This window comes from Lytechinus variegatus, chromosome 15 (genome assembly GCF_018143015.1).
Source record: "Lytechinus variegatus isolate NC3 chromosome 15, Lvar_3.0, whole genome shotgun sequence".
NCBI classification, from domain to species: Eukaryota; Metazoa; Echinodermata; class Echinoidea; order Temnopleuroida; family Toxopneustidae; genus Lytechinus; species Lytechinus variegatus.
Genome location: NC_054754.1, coordinates 29,522,378 through 29,535,783, shown reverse-complemented (window position 1 = coordinate 29,535,783; position 13,406 = coordinate 29,522,378). Strand labels below are relative to the sequence as shown.

General features: G+C 38.5%; 2 protein-coding genes across 3 annotated transcripts; both read left to right on the top strand.

Annotated features, from left to right (window-relative positions):
• Positions 1-1,397: 1,397 nt before the first annotated feature.
• Positions 1,398-5,555, top strand: LOC121428783. Of its 2 annotated transcripts, none has more exons than XM_041625608.1 (3): positions 1,398-1,459; positions 3,890-4,630; positions 5,423-5,555. In XM_041625608.1, the coding sequence occupies exons 2-3, from the start codon at positions 3,999-4,001 to the stop codon at positions 5,538-5,540; spliced, it is 750 nt and encodes a 249-aa protein (XP_041481542.1). In that variant the 5' UTR covers positions 1,398-1,459; positions 3,890-3,998; the 3' UTR covers positions 5,541-5,555. The 2 variants fall into 2 exon arrangements, with proteins under 2 accessions (XP_041481542.1, XP_041481541.1); XM_041625607.1 differs by lacking the exon at positions 1,398-1,459 and adding an exon at positions 1,466-1,734.
• Positions 5,556-7,303: 1,748 nt separating this feature from the next.
• LOC121428309 lies at positions 7,304-11,592 on the top strand. Its single transcript, XM_041624865.1, has 4 exons — positions 7,304-7,548; positions 9,237-9,357; positions 9,975-10,178; positions 10,617-11,592. Exons 1-4 carry the CDS (start codon positions 7,464-7,466, stop codon positions 10,702-10,704), a joined length of 498 nt encoding a protein of 165 aa, XP_041480799.1. The 5' UTR covers positions 7,304-7,463; the 3' UTR covers positions 10,705-11,592.
• The last annotated feature ends 1,814 nt before the right edge of the window (positions 11,593-13,406 follow it).

Here is a 13,406-nt window from a genome sequence, read left to right as displayed (position 1 = left end):
AGATTAGAAAAGAGTACTCAAAGTATGGAGCTTCGTGGAGAAACCAAAGCAGGGGGCTGCAGAACCGAGGAATAAGAGGACTACATGCATACAGACCCCCCATCCCTGAGAACGATTTTTTTCGGGGGGGGGGCACTGATGTAAATTTTACAAGCAAAAAAAGGGGGTTCACTACATAATGAAGATTACAAAATGAAGCTTGTCAAACAAAATAATTATAATAAAAATAAAGGGTGTTTTGACTACCAAATGTTGGTCATTTTGCTTAGGCCTACATTTCTTATCTTTTAACATTTACCATATTTCCAGGGTTGCTGCCGATGAAGAATAAGGCATGCATCCCCGCATTTCAGGGCCATGCCGCCCCCCTCTCCACACACACACTCAGAAACCCGGGGGGGGGCACTCATTCACGAGTGGATACCATGTGTGACCATGGGTTCTTCAGTTGGAAAGCACCCTAAACACGTAATTTCCATATTCTGAAAATGCACCCCTTAACAAGTATTGGCGTGTGAAACCCTACCCTTAACAAGTATTGGAAACAAAACGATACTCTTGGCAAATATTTTCTGAAATGAACCCCTATAAACAAGTACAGGAATGTTTTATTGTTACGGGTCCTTCGGTCGTCTGCTTTACCTCATTGGTTTAGTACGACCCCATCTTCTACACCTCGCGCAGATTGGACTCTAAACACGAAGTGTTGGGGCAAAAAGGACATCCTTTATAAAAAAAAATAATTTTGTTTTATCATCCCCGCAAATTCGACCATAAACACGTAATTTTCCTAGCAAAATAGATACCCTTTTTTCATTATTTTTGTGTTTTTGACACCCTTATCACGTTACGTACGTAACGTGCCCTATCGTGAAAAAGACTTCCTTTTTACGTGTTTTTGTGGTCGCGCATGGTATCCACTCGTCAATGTAAGTGCCCCCCCCCGGGCTCAGAAATGACAATCTTCCGCCCCTCACTCGCCTCTTACTTTAAAAACACTTTCCTTGTTACCTGAGACGCCCTCGAAATGCACCTCGAGCGGGCTTGTACATTTCCTATTTAAGCTAACAGTTTCAACAAAGACATTATTCTGTCTTGTAAAAAAAAGAAGCAAATTAACAAGGCAACACTCGTTTGCCTATTCAAAATAAAAACAAGGCGCACCGCGCAGTACGAAGAAAATTGAAACCCCGTTTTTTACGCGAAATTTTGAACGATCTAATCACGGCTACATTTTTTAGTGTATTGAAAATACCATAGGAAGTTTTCTTCTGTTATTGAATGTTTTTTTTATTGCTCCTAGTCCTTTGTTGTTTTATTATTTGGTTTGGCGCATTTAACAACAATATTGATACCCAAAGTGGCGTTTCTCTAAACATCAATCCAACCAACCGTTTGGCATTCCATACACCGGTACGTGGCCTGTTGTGGCGAATTGGAAGTGACTTTCGCAGAGAATGTGAGTTAAAACACATCAAATTAATATACTTAATTTTCTAAACCTCTTGAATACATTGGAATACATATTTTACATGTTATAAAAGCCTAACTAAGTGCTCATATCATCCTTTATCGAGGAAATATTGTCATTTCTTGGTACGTAAATGCGCCGAAGCACGCATCAACTGTGGAGCGAATAGACGTGCGATAATCTGTGTGGTTGCGACGCCGAACTGCCCCGTGGCCTTGCCGACGTACCTGAAGCTCGAGTGATGTTCGTGTACGTAGTCGTAGGTATGGTACTGCACTGGTCACTCACGTGTGTGTGTACTATTACTGTATACATGTATGTATTCGAGTTTTGTCAGACCGTGACGTGTATCAATCAGATATGATCATTTACAAACACTGTACACACCGGAAATGCCCTTCATAATCATTCATATTTAACATTGCATCTACGACTGCTGGTTGCATTATAGACAGCTGGCAGCCGTCTGTTTCGAGGAGTTTTTTTACTTTAAAAAAAAAAATTCTCGTACACAGACAGCTCGCTATCGTGCAGCGGGGGGACTTGCAATGCAATTCCCCCCGTCGGGGCTCTTCAATTTTTGTCTTTAATGAAATTTTGAAAATTAACGCAACCAAAATGCAAATTAATAATATTCCCTCTTGGCATTATTTGCCAAAAAATGGAGAAAAACAAATTAAAAGGAACAAAAACAGTGACTTAACTCGGCTGTCGCACAAATTCACTTCCCCATTTTATCTGATCTTAAGTCCATAAACATATGGCCATTGAGTCCCCTGTACAGATCGCGCTAGAAGTTCGTTCTCTGTATTTGGTGAGTGAAGCCAACGGAGTTCAGCTGAACAACCAACATAACAGAGACCGAAGCTTTTGGTCTAGTTGCATTATAACTTTACCTTCTTACACCTAATCACTGACATTAAAAAGGTATGATAATTTTACACTGAAAAATAAGTATTGTATGACTATGAGAGGTTTCTTACCAGACTGATCTGATGCGTATCCATAAACAGAGGCGTCGAGTCGATCGGGGGGGGGGGCAATCGTCCCACCAATGAAAATATTAGGGGGGGGGGGCAAACATCGTTTTGCCCCCTAATAATTCCGCATGTGCAAAATTAAAATAAGATTGTAATGTAACACAGAAATCAGCAAGCAAGATGGAGATATACAACTCATATTTTATTTAAAATCTTGCTGAAAATGTCCACTTTTCAGATTGGAATTTAAAAATTTTCGGCTCGCGCTTCACACTCGCATCATTTCTGTAGCAAAAACAAATACTTTTCATGATTAAATAGGTGAATAGAATATCCCGTTTTCAGTTCTAAACCTCAAAAGAACCTGCTTCGATTCGCAATAATATTTTGTTGGATCATGTTCTTTTTTTTATAAACGTCCATTAAACTCACAATTTAGTTAGTGAGATATGTGACTCTTTCTAATGAGTCATATATACACTGTATGTATATATATATATAAAGGCCTATGTGTGTGTGAGTTTGCTTGTTTTGTGTGATCGAACTCCTTTTGAATGTTGATTCATGATTTCGCCCCCCCCCATCTGAAAAATGGATCAATGCCCCTGTCCATAAGCACTGCAAATACAATAGGATTGACCCTTGAACCGCTTCATTATGACGTAGCTTTGATGAGCGATGTTACGAAATGCTGTTTTGGAGAACAATTTATTGATAAAAATTGTTATTTAACAAATAATTAAATTCAAACTTTGGTTGTAAATAATTACTATTATGAGAGTAACAATTTAAAACCAAAATTTAAATTTCATTATTTGTCGAAAATAAGTTTTTCATGGGGTGAGTGATAGTGCCTGACTGCCTGTGATATAGCAGGGCAATTTCATAAAATATGTACACCCGATGGTCCGACCCCATATATGTGGGGCCTTCATGAAATTTTATGTCTCTGATTTCTGGGTCTTTTGAAAGTCTGTACATGTAATGCTCTTCAAAGACCATGACTTGGTTAGTTTATGAAGTGAAGTCAAACTTGAGAAAGATGGGGTTCGGATGTACAAAAAGGTTTATTATTTTACGGAATTGCCCAGCAATGTGTTTGGAGTGTGTTGTGGTGATTGACTGTCCTGGCTTACAAAATGAGTTTGCCATGTTGAAGGGAGCCACATGTCGAATTCCGGATGTGTTACTCTACACGTACATGTATGTTCTTTCTCAAACTCAGTGATACTGATAATCTCAACAAAATTTAATTTGGGCAAATTATTGTTGGTTGTGGTGGCTGGTTACATACAGTGTTATATGTAGCCTGATTCGAAATGATTTAGATTCTTGAACACTCAAGAAAAAAGTCCTGAGTTACTTATGAACAGTTATGAAAGACCCACATGGTTTATGATATACTCATTCCTTGAAAATATCCTTACCTCTTATTCAGGAAGGATGGTATACTCTACATGAACATGACTTTGCTGGAACCTTCATGCATGTGTATGTGAAGCCAACTCAAGACATGAACAGTCACAAGTTCTTTGCTTGGATGAAATATGAGGTTAAAATTAAAATGGGTGCTCTGTGTATCTGCACTCACTGTGGGTATGTGGTTGACGATTATCGTCATCATGCCAGCACCATCGAACACCGACAGAGGAAAAGACAGTGCGGGGAGAGAACACTACAAATCTGGCCAAGATGACAAAAGGGGTCATGCAGGGGTGGATGAGGTCAAAGGTCATGTAGATGAGTCTGCTGTGAATGGACAACAAAAGGAAACGTCAGACAATGTTGATATCGTGGGCATCAGGAACACAGACGAAAGTGAACAAGATGGAAAAGAGAAAGAAGTTCCACAGGGTGTGGAGATAGAGAACATACGAGGCAATCCTCCAAATGGCCAGAGCATTGAGAGACTTCAGAATGAAACACATCCTCTAGAACTGGATCTCATACCGGACTTTATTCCTCAGAGGCGACATGAATATTCCAGCTTGTGGAGAAAAGCAGAAGGTTGGGTGACGTCAAGTGAGATCACGCCATCTTCCGCCAAAGATCTAGGGTCGGTGCTGTATGCGATGGCCCATGCACCCATCACCAAGGCTGATGTCGGCTTCAAAGGTACACAACTCAAGGCAAGGTTGATGCTAGCAGGAGGTCAACTTGTTGTATTCAAGCCAAAGAGGTAAGTTAACTCATCAGATATTTACAAGAGTTATCTAAATCCTTTTGGCTTTAGAATTCTTCTTTCTTTTTTTATAGGGGGGGGGGGGTGGGCAAGAAGTCGTAACAATTACGAGTAGAGCTGGGTCATATACAACCGTTCCCTTTCTGGATTATGGTGGAGTCCTACTCTTCAGAATACACTATTCCAATCTAAGGAATGTGACGATCCAAAACATTCCAAACATGAGTACATAAAAAATAATCATGGATTTACATGGTCCCAAGAGCGGTGATATTTCATTTAAATTGCATACAAGTTTTCAAATTGTATGCTCTGTCAATGCAAAGAAACTTCAAACTGACTGATATATGTCGTGATAAATAATTCAGTAGCATTTGTTGGTAACGTATGAAAGATGTCATCTTTCAACAGAGTTTTAGGCTCGTATTCTGAAGTCGGGTTTAACTTAAACTCGGGTTTAAAGTTGTGGATTAAGTATGGATAGCGTATTGCTACAAAAATCACTAACAGTAGAGTTATCATACTTCAGCTCATTTGGCTCCCAAATCATTCATAATTGTCTAGGAAGTATAAATAGATGATTGTCTTCACCATCGATGAATCAGGAAAGAGCACAGGAAACATAAGAAACATAAAACTTAATCAAAATTTTGATACTTTGGGCTTCCCATTCTTAAACCACAACTTTAAACCTGTGTTTAAGTTAAACCCGACTTCAGAAGACGGGCCTTAGTGTCTAAACATCTTAGATCCTTCTTCCTTTCTATGACCTTGTATCTCACTTTCCAGGTATCAACGAGACTTTGTTATTTATGGAACTCCTTATGCAGGCTATGACAGACATAATGGAGAAATAGCTGCCTTTCATTTAGATAGGTTTGTATTTCTAATTTCAATTTTATGCTGATCATCATAATTATCCATTGACTACTGAATGTGTTTAACCCATAGTCTCTGTAGAGGAACTACCTTGGTTAAAGATGGTTCAGTAGTGAGGCACTTTGTCAATAGTTAGAGCTGCATTTATCCCATTGATATTAAAAAAAAAGCTGGATGGAGTTCAATGTTTGCACGCACCTCCTTGAAGCTCAGGAAATAAAGTATTTCATGATAAAATTAACAATACTTTATATAGGGGCATATAACCATGTATGAAACAACACACTCAGGCACGTGCAAAAGAAAAAAGTGGAACTTTCTTTCGGAGTATTTCCCAAGGCCTCAAAAAAGCATGTTGTTTCGCTATCCAGCTTTTTGACAGCGATGATCTAACCCCACAGGGAATCCACAAGAGAATAATGGAAAAATGCAAGAAAGCCACTATATGAAACAGGAGAATTCCTACTGAAAGGCAGGGTACAGATTTCTGAGGCCTGTCTTACAAAGAGTTACGATTGATCCGATCAATCACAACTATGGACGGCCAGCAACGTCAACATCTAAACTGCATGAATGTTCAAAATATTATGTAGATATGACGTAAATTACATCATTTCATTATTTTCTTGACAATTTGGTGTGTTCGCCTTTGTTTACAAAGGACATTTTGAAAAATTTTATGCAGAAAGAATTATGACACTGATGGATTTCCATAGAGTTAAGAAGATTGATTGGATCAATCGTAACTCTTTGTAAGGCGGGGCCCTCACAACTGGCTTTACCCTCTTCCCATGAATTGCTACAGTAACATACAGTCAGTCGTCCAGGTTTTAAATCAAGTTTAATCTCCGATTACGGGGATAGTGAAATCATGGATGGCGAGATTAACCTCACATTCACAGAGATCACCCTTGCCCCTTCCTCCACTTTACCCTGTGTACCTTTCCTCTAGTCTGATTTCTTGTTTGCCTTCCACAATACTTTTTTGCTTTCCTTTTATTGACTTCAGGCCACTATCATCATCACCCTCTTCATTTCAGATGGCTTTCCCTTTAATTTGTAAAAAAGAAAAGTAAAATGTTTCAATTGTGTTTGTAATTATTTGTAATTTTCATTGATATATGGCAACTTAATACATTTCTCTAACTTTCACTGTGTTCGTTCTGGTATTTTTATTTCTTGAAGACAGAATAAAAGAAAAAAAGAAATCAAATATGGCATCCAGATGACTATTTTCACAGACTCGTCAGCTTTTTTTTGGTCAACTTATGGCTAAAAAATCTTCAATCCTTCTTTTTACTAATCCCCTCATGCTTCCCGTAGGAGCTTTCATTTTCCCAGCTTTAAAATATATTTATTTTCACTTCTTATACAATAACATAGAATAAAATAAAATAGATAAAATGAAATAAATAAATGGATAAATAAATAAATATTAAGATAAATAAATATGTAGACAAAAAGCTAAGAAAGAAGGGAGTGAATAAAAAGAAAATGAAAAGGAAACGGATGATATGTGAAAATACATTTTGAGTATTAGATTAAAATCTGTCAGAAACTTTAATTAAAAAAAAAATCATTTTTGTTTTGCTACCTTAGCACACTTATTACGCCACGTTCTCCTTCACCCCCTTATAATTCGTACTTAAATATTCAAATTCAGAATTCAACGTGAAATTCGTATTTATACAATATCAATATTATGTTATAACTGATAATTCACAGATAAAGCAAGCCTCTATGTTTTGTACTATTGTTATGATTAGCATTATATGTATCATTCAATTCTTTAGGTGTTTGTCAGTTTGTAGCCTGTAATCACCTCCGTTCCATTGAGTATTTCAAGGAATCTATCAGCTCTCCTGAGGGTCCATACCTAGCTTTCAAATGCTCGAGAGATCACGACGATTACAACCTCGGATTGTGTTTCGACACCAGTCATTGTGCCCCTATGGGCTGGCACTCACCCCTCGGCTATCCAGGAGGGGAAAACCACATGTATCAGATAAATACCAATGATGATGAACCATACGCCGGTATGTCAATAGGGGTGTGTGTGGGTGTGTGTGTGTGCGGGGGGGGGGGTGGATGTGTGTGTGTCCTCATCTGAGGTATTTATCAGAATCGATAAACATACGACACCATATCATTATAATATCGTGAATATGATTATTCCACATTTGCCATTGATTTCGTTACACTGTTCTTTTTTCTGTTATCTTGATCTTGTTACACTTCTTGAAAGGTATACTTCTACACTCTCAAACTGTTTTAACCAAGCTAACCCTGCTGAGAAGAACACAATGCACCCCACTGTGTTAAACAGTGTGTTCACAGTGTGGAGGGCAATGTGAAAGCACGTACACACTGTCAAATGTCTTTAACAATGTTAATCTCATTTTCACATAGTCCACAATGTGAATAACAAATACTCACACTTTTGAGATATCCACAGTGTGAATTTTATCTTCATGCCGTTCAATTTGTGTATCACACCATTATATAGTGTACAATGTGAACACACTGTGAAAACGCATACTGCCGAGATTTCCACAGTATCTTCACACTGAGTTGAGAAACGTAGTAGTGTGTTTGTCACATTTTTACATATTCCACACTGTGAGCAATATGCGTGACACTGTGTCTTTTGCGCCATGAGCTCGTTATTAATACTAAGAATCTTCCCATTGTTAAGAATTCCCCATCCATTTTACACGAGTTAATTTTTTTTTTACCGACAAAGATGGTAGGTTCAAATGACATGAATGAAAACAATCTTAATGTAAATTGACTTATTCAAATGAGTTTTGGAAAAAAAAATGCCCGGAACCAAATTTTATTGGTAAAATTGGCAGAGTGAGTCATCTGAAAAAGTCCATCCGTAGCTGCGTAACCATGGTAACGTTACATTTCGTGGTGTGACAGACATTTTATCACACACACTAGAGTTGAGCGTGACACATAGTGATTGTGTGTGTCCATGTACATGGGAAACGAGTTAATGAGATAAAATTGAAAAAGTATTTCTATTCAGGCGTTCCATGAAACTAACATTATTTTCAAATCAATGGTAAGTTCTTCAAAATCAAGCATCCAAGTCGTTGCGACAAAGTTGAGCTACAATCAGTGTTTCCAATTAAATAAAATTACCGAATTCTGGGAAATCCGGATCATTTAATGTAATTTTCGTGTAATGAAAACAATCCAGGTAATTTCGGGAAATCCGAAAATTACAATCAAACAACAATTAAACGTAACAACTTTAAATAGTCATGTTATATTTAAAGAATTGTTTGTCTCATACGTATCTCAAAATTTTCTGCTCCCGCCCTCACATTTCATAATTTTGTTCCTACTTTTAAAAAGGACGAACACAAAAAAATACTAGTATTAAATTCCTTGAATTTGGTCACTTGGACTAAGTTTAAGCTTGCTGTAACATTGTTCGAGATTCGATAAAAATCAAACTTGAAAATTTCAGGAAATGACTACAATTGCGGGAAATTTAGATTCATTTTCAGAAAAATAGCTTTGGATCTGTGAAAGCACTGGTTGCAATTGAACCCGACCAAAGAAAAAGCTTGCGTTTTATCCAAATGATTTGCGCTTGATTTAGACTTACATGTAATTGCGCTGTACATGTATAATAAGAATTGGACGTAATGGTTTGTTCAAACGCCCCCATTATCGGCTCCACGTCTAACGATCTTTGATCTTGTCGCAGGTTACCAGTATCAGTTCACTTTCAAGTTCGATGATCATCGCAAAGCCCATGATGCCAAAGGTCTGATCTACATAACCCTCATGGGTAACAAGGCACAATCATCCAAGGTCGCCCTCACCTCGTAAGTATGCTTCATTCTTATGTGTCCTCAAAACTATTATATATATACAATGCTTTTGTGTAGTAGTCCGTCTTTCATGTGTATTTATTTTCGCATGATATCACTTCAGAAGCATTTATCCTCCCCCGCCTCACACACATCAAACACACACACGCACACACACCTATTGTGAAAGAAATGGGGAAAGAGATCCAAAGGCAGATAGGCGTAGCTTTAATCAAAGTTCCCCAGAGCAAAGTATCTTCCCATGAGAAAATCTTGGTGAGACCGAAAAGATGTCTCTGCCGGGTATCGAACCAGGGCTCCAAACTTACACCGTCGCCGGTGCCCTAACCACGAGATCACACACGGGTAAGAGGTTTGGGCGAACCCCTTCCGATTGGCCGTCAACAGATTTCAACCTCACGAACTATTTTTCCTTTATCCGGTGTAGACTGGTTTGGGGCCCTGGTTTGATTCACGGCAGAGACATTTTTCGATCTCACAAAGATTTTCAAAAGGGATAATAGCTCTGGGGAACTTTGAGTTAAGCTACTACTGATCGCCCTCTTTCGCCTTTTTTAATATTTGAATAAAAAAAACGTTGCCAAAGCTGTTGATCTTTTCATATTTCACAGCGAAACTACCGAATATTACACCAACACTGCATACGTGTATATGACGCCATATGACGTTGGTCCTGATGATACTGAGGGTCTGGTAAGCATATACTTCGAATGGGACTACGACGCAGACTGGTACAAATGGTGGGATTGGGAAGCCATCGAGAGACCGGAACTCTTCATCCATCAGATACAAGTAATTGATTCCCAAGGGAATAAGTAAGTGTATTTTAGATTGATACAATATTGCCAATGGCCTGCCGCTATCGGTATTTAAAAGTACCAAGCCTATTAAAATAGTTAAAAGTGTAGAAGGTAGTAGTAGTAGTAGTAGTAGTAGTCCTAGTCAGTAGTATCGGAGACGTGGTGGGATGTAGAACATTCTGAGAAAATTAATGAAGGGGTGGATAGGAGTGGATAAGCCTCTAAAAGGGTCGAGGGGTTACATCGTTTTAATTAGGGCTGAAAATAATGTTACTCGATCCTCAGCCCCTAACTTAGGCTTGCAGTAGGGTAGCCGACTAGCCGTGCATTTTGCCAAGCTCATGTTTGCCCTGATATTGGGATTAATTTGTATTTGTAGATGTTGAAAAGAGAATGAGTAGAACATAAGATTATTATCATTAACAATATTGCTTTTGTCATTACAATCTCTAGGTACATTATGTGCGGTGACTACAATGGAATCGAACCCGGAGATGTGAAGGCTTTCATCAGCTCGGCTGATGGGGCAACTTGTCCGTAACAACGAGCCTTAAAGAACCAGGATCCTGTCAAAGATTTTGAATGATTACATTAATCTCAACACGGAAAACCAGTTGCACCATCATTATCATTTCTTGTCTTCACTGAAAAAAAAATCGATGCTGATTTAACATCAGCTCATAGCCCATAATATAGGAAAAACAGATATGTTTTGACATAACACCACAGGGCTCCGTAACACAATCGCTTAATACCAATGACCAATCAAGATAATCGATTGCTTGCGCAATCTGTTTAAATACTGACCGGGAACCAATCAGTGCGTTTTTTCACAGTTGTAATTCATTGCAAACCTTTGTGTTACGGAGCCCAATTTGGCTTGAAGCTTAATCCATACAGCATAAGCCATTGCCGACAGTTTGACATAACCTTCCACTTCCCTGGTCATGCTGGTTTGGCGTTTCATTCTAAATTGGTGTTTAAAATTGGCGACCCAGTGACATTTGCTCCTGCGACAATTGCTCTTGGGCTTTATTTCGTCTAAGATATAAATTTATGATTAGGGTTGTAATAGGGTTTTATGCAAGGTTTAGGATGGGGTAAAGTTTTAAATCCATGAGTGTGCAAAATTCACAGCGGCGCGATTGTCGCCGGAGCAAATGTCATGGAACCCTATAATCAACATGACATGGAGTTGTGACTCGACACCGTAGTTTCTTGGTGTATCGCTCCGATCCCTTCGTGTTGAAAAAGGGATGAGTGATTCAGGTGCTTTTTAAAACCCCATGGTCACGCACGAGTGGTATCCACTCGTCCATTGAAATGCCACCCCCCCCCCGGCCCCGGGTAAAAAATACGTAATTATAATAAGTTAAACACCATCCAGCACGGTATCTTTATAGGCCTACTGGAAATCACGTGTGTTTAAACAAGTCCCATGATATTTTTATTTCCTGTAGGCCTATAGATACTGGACTGGATGATGTTTAATTAATTACAATACCGACAATTTTGCAGTGTTAGGACAAATCATTCATCCCTATATCAACACGAAGGGAGATTATGATACATAAAAAATACAAAAGCAATTATCACCGTTGATGAAGATGTCACTGGATGTCCGTATATGAGATTGGTCTGATCCATCACATACCGTTGTAAGACGGGACCGTGATTTGTCTTGATTTGATTGTGATAGCTGTGGCATTTAATCATCAGATGAACGGTAATTTTTCTGATGATTAATATTTCAAATGGTAACTGGAAAACGAACGTAGATGAGATTTGTTAGAGATAAATCAAGATCGAAAATCAATAGTCCATGCAGCATCTATTCTAATAGTTATAATGGAGGCAAGATATAGGTAAGGAAATAAATGCAAACAATATTAGGATGAAAAATAGGCCAATAATGAGTGAACAATAAGGAAGATGCCCAATACATTGTACACAGATCGAAATCAATCATATTTAGTCAGGGCAGTGTCAGAGGGGAAGGGAGGGAGTAGGGCAGCCCCCTGGGGGGCGACCGTCCCCCTGTATTTCCGAATAATTAAAAAACGAAAAGAGGTTAGGAAACATAAAAAAGGGGACAGAAAAGGGAGATCTATTGTCCTTAAATAGTTTTTCTTCGAGAAAAAAGGTAATTTTAAGATCCCATATCGACAAATCACCATGTCAAGGTTTTCGCTACTGCTACGTAACAAAAGGGGTCGTATGATTTTGTATTCGTGCTGATTAAGAAAATAAATGTGTAATTAATTTAGGTAAACAATCCTATATCTGATTTGTGTAATTATAAAAAGCAGAATAAGGATTATGTCAGTACACAGCCACCTATCGAATTGCATTAAATATAGAGAAAAAGAACTATATTCGACCGAATTTGTTTTTATTCTAATTTAAAAGTTAGTTATTGATATTGGTAATTTGACAATGGCAACGGACTTGAACGGGGGGGGGGGGGGGAGGCGGGGGGGGGGCTGACCGTGCAAAAATCACAATCAGATGGTAATTTTTACGTTTTTGTACATGCACGGTTTTGGAAAAAAAAGTGGGGGCTGAAGCCCACCCAGCCTCCGGTACCGGGGACCCTGTACAATATAAGCCCTGTTAAAAGGGACCCCCGTCCCCCCACCTCGCCCCACGATTAATGCACGAGGGTGCACTAGACAGAAGCGCCACATGTATCGAATGCCCTCAAGATCGATAAGACATTGTGTAGCTCAAATCCGATCTTGTGCATGGGCCGACGTGTCGGTTTTTTTTTACATTCCAGAAAATAAAATAAAAAGATAGACGGAGAGGCAGATAACTGAACAGTCAAAAGGCAGGTCCTCAAAAGCTGAATTATTTTATTGGAAGTAATGTGCATGACAAGAGAGTTTTGCATTTCTAATGGGCTTTGGGTGCATCAAAATGCCTATTTTTATTCAGTCATTGTTGCTCAAAAGATTTATCAGATTTCATGTTGTTTTTCAATCAACCTTTCAGATCAGGTTAAACCTTTGATCTATAACACGCTACAAAGTAATTATTTCCACTTCAAAGAAGTCGTGTTTTGTTTGGGCCCAAAAGATATTTAGATCATGTCATCGTGATAAAGGTGCCACATATCAAGAGTGTCATTGTGAGAAAATACAGACTTTCACTTTCGTTATGATATAAATATTGTTAAGCTCAATTCAGTGCAAGAGAAAATAAGGCATCTATTCATGCCCAAAATTTAATTTGTCAAAATAG

Coding starts and splice junctions, on each gene's coding strand:
- LOC121428783 (XM_041625608.1), top strand. CDS start 3,999: ATGAGGTTAAAATTAAAATGGGTGCTCTGTGTATCTGCACTCACTGTG. Junction 4,631..5,422: donor GTTGTATTCAAGCCAAAGAG/GTAAGTTAACTC, acceptor CTCACTTTCCAG/GTATCAACGAGACTTTGTTA.
- LOC121428309 (XM_041624865.1), top strand. CDS start 7,464: ATGGGCTGGCACTCACCCCTCGGCTATCCAGGAGGGGAAAACCACATG. Junction 7,549..9,236: donor TGATGATGAACCATACGCCG/GTATGTCAATAG, acceptor ATCTTGTCGCAG/GTTACCAGTATCAGTTCACT. Junction 10,179..10,616: donor ATTGATTCCCAAGGGAATAA/GTAAGTGTATTT, acceptor TACAATCTCTAG/GTACATTATGTGCGGTGACT.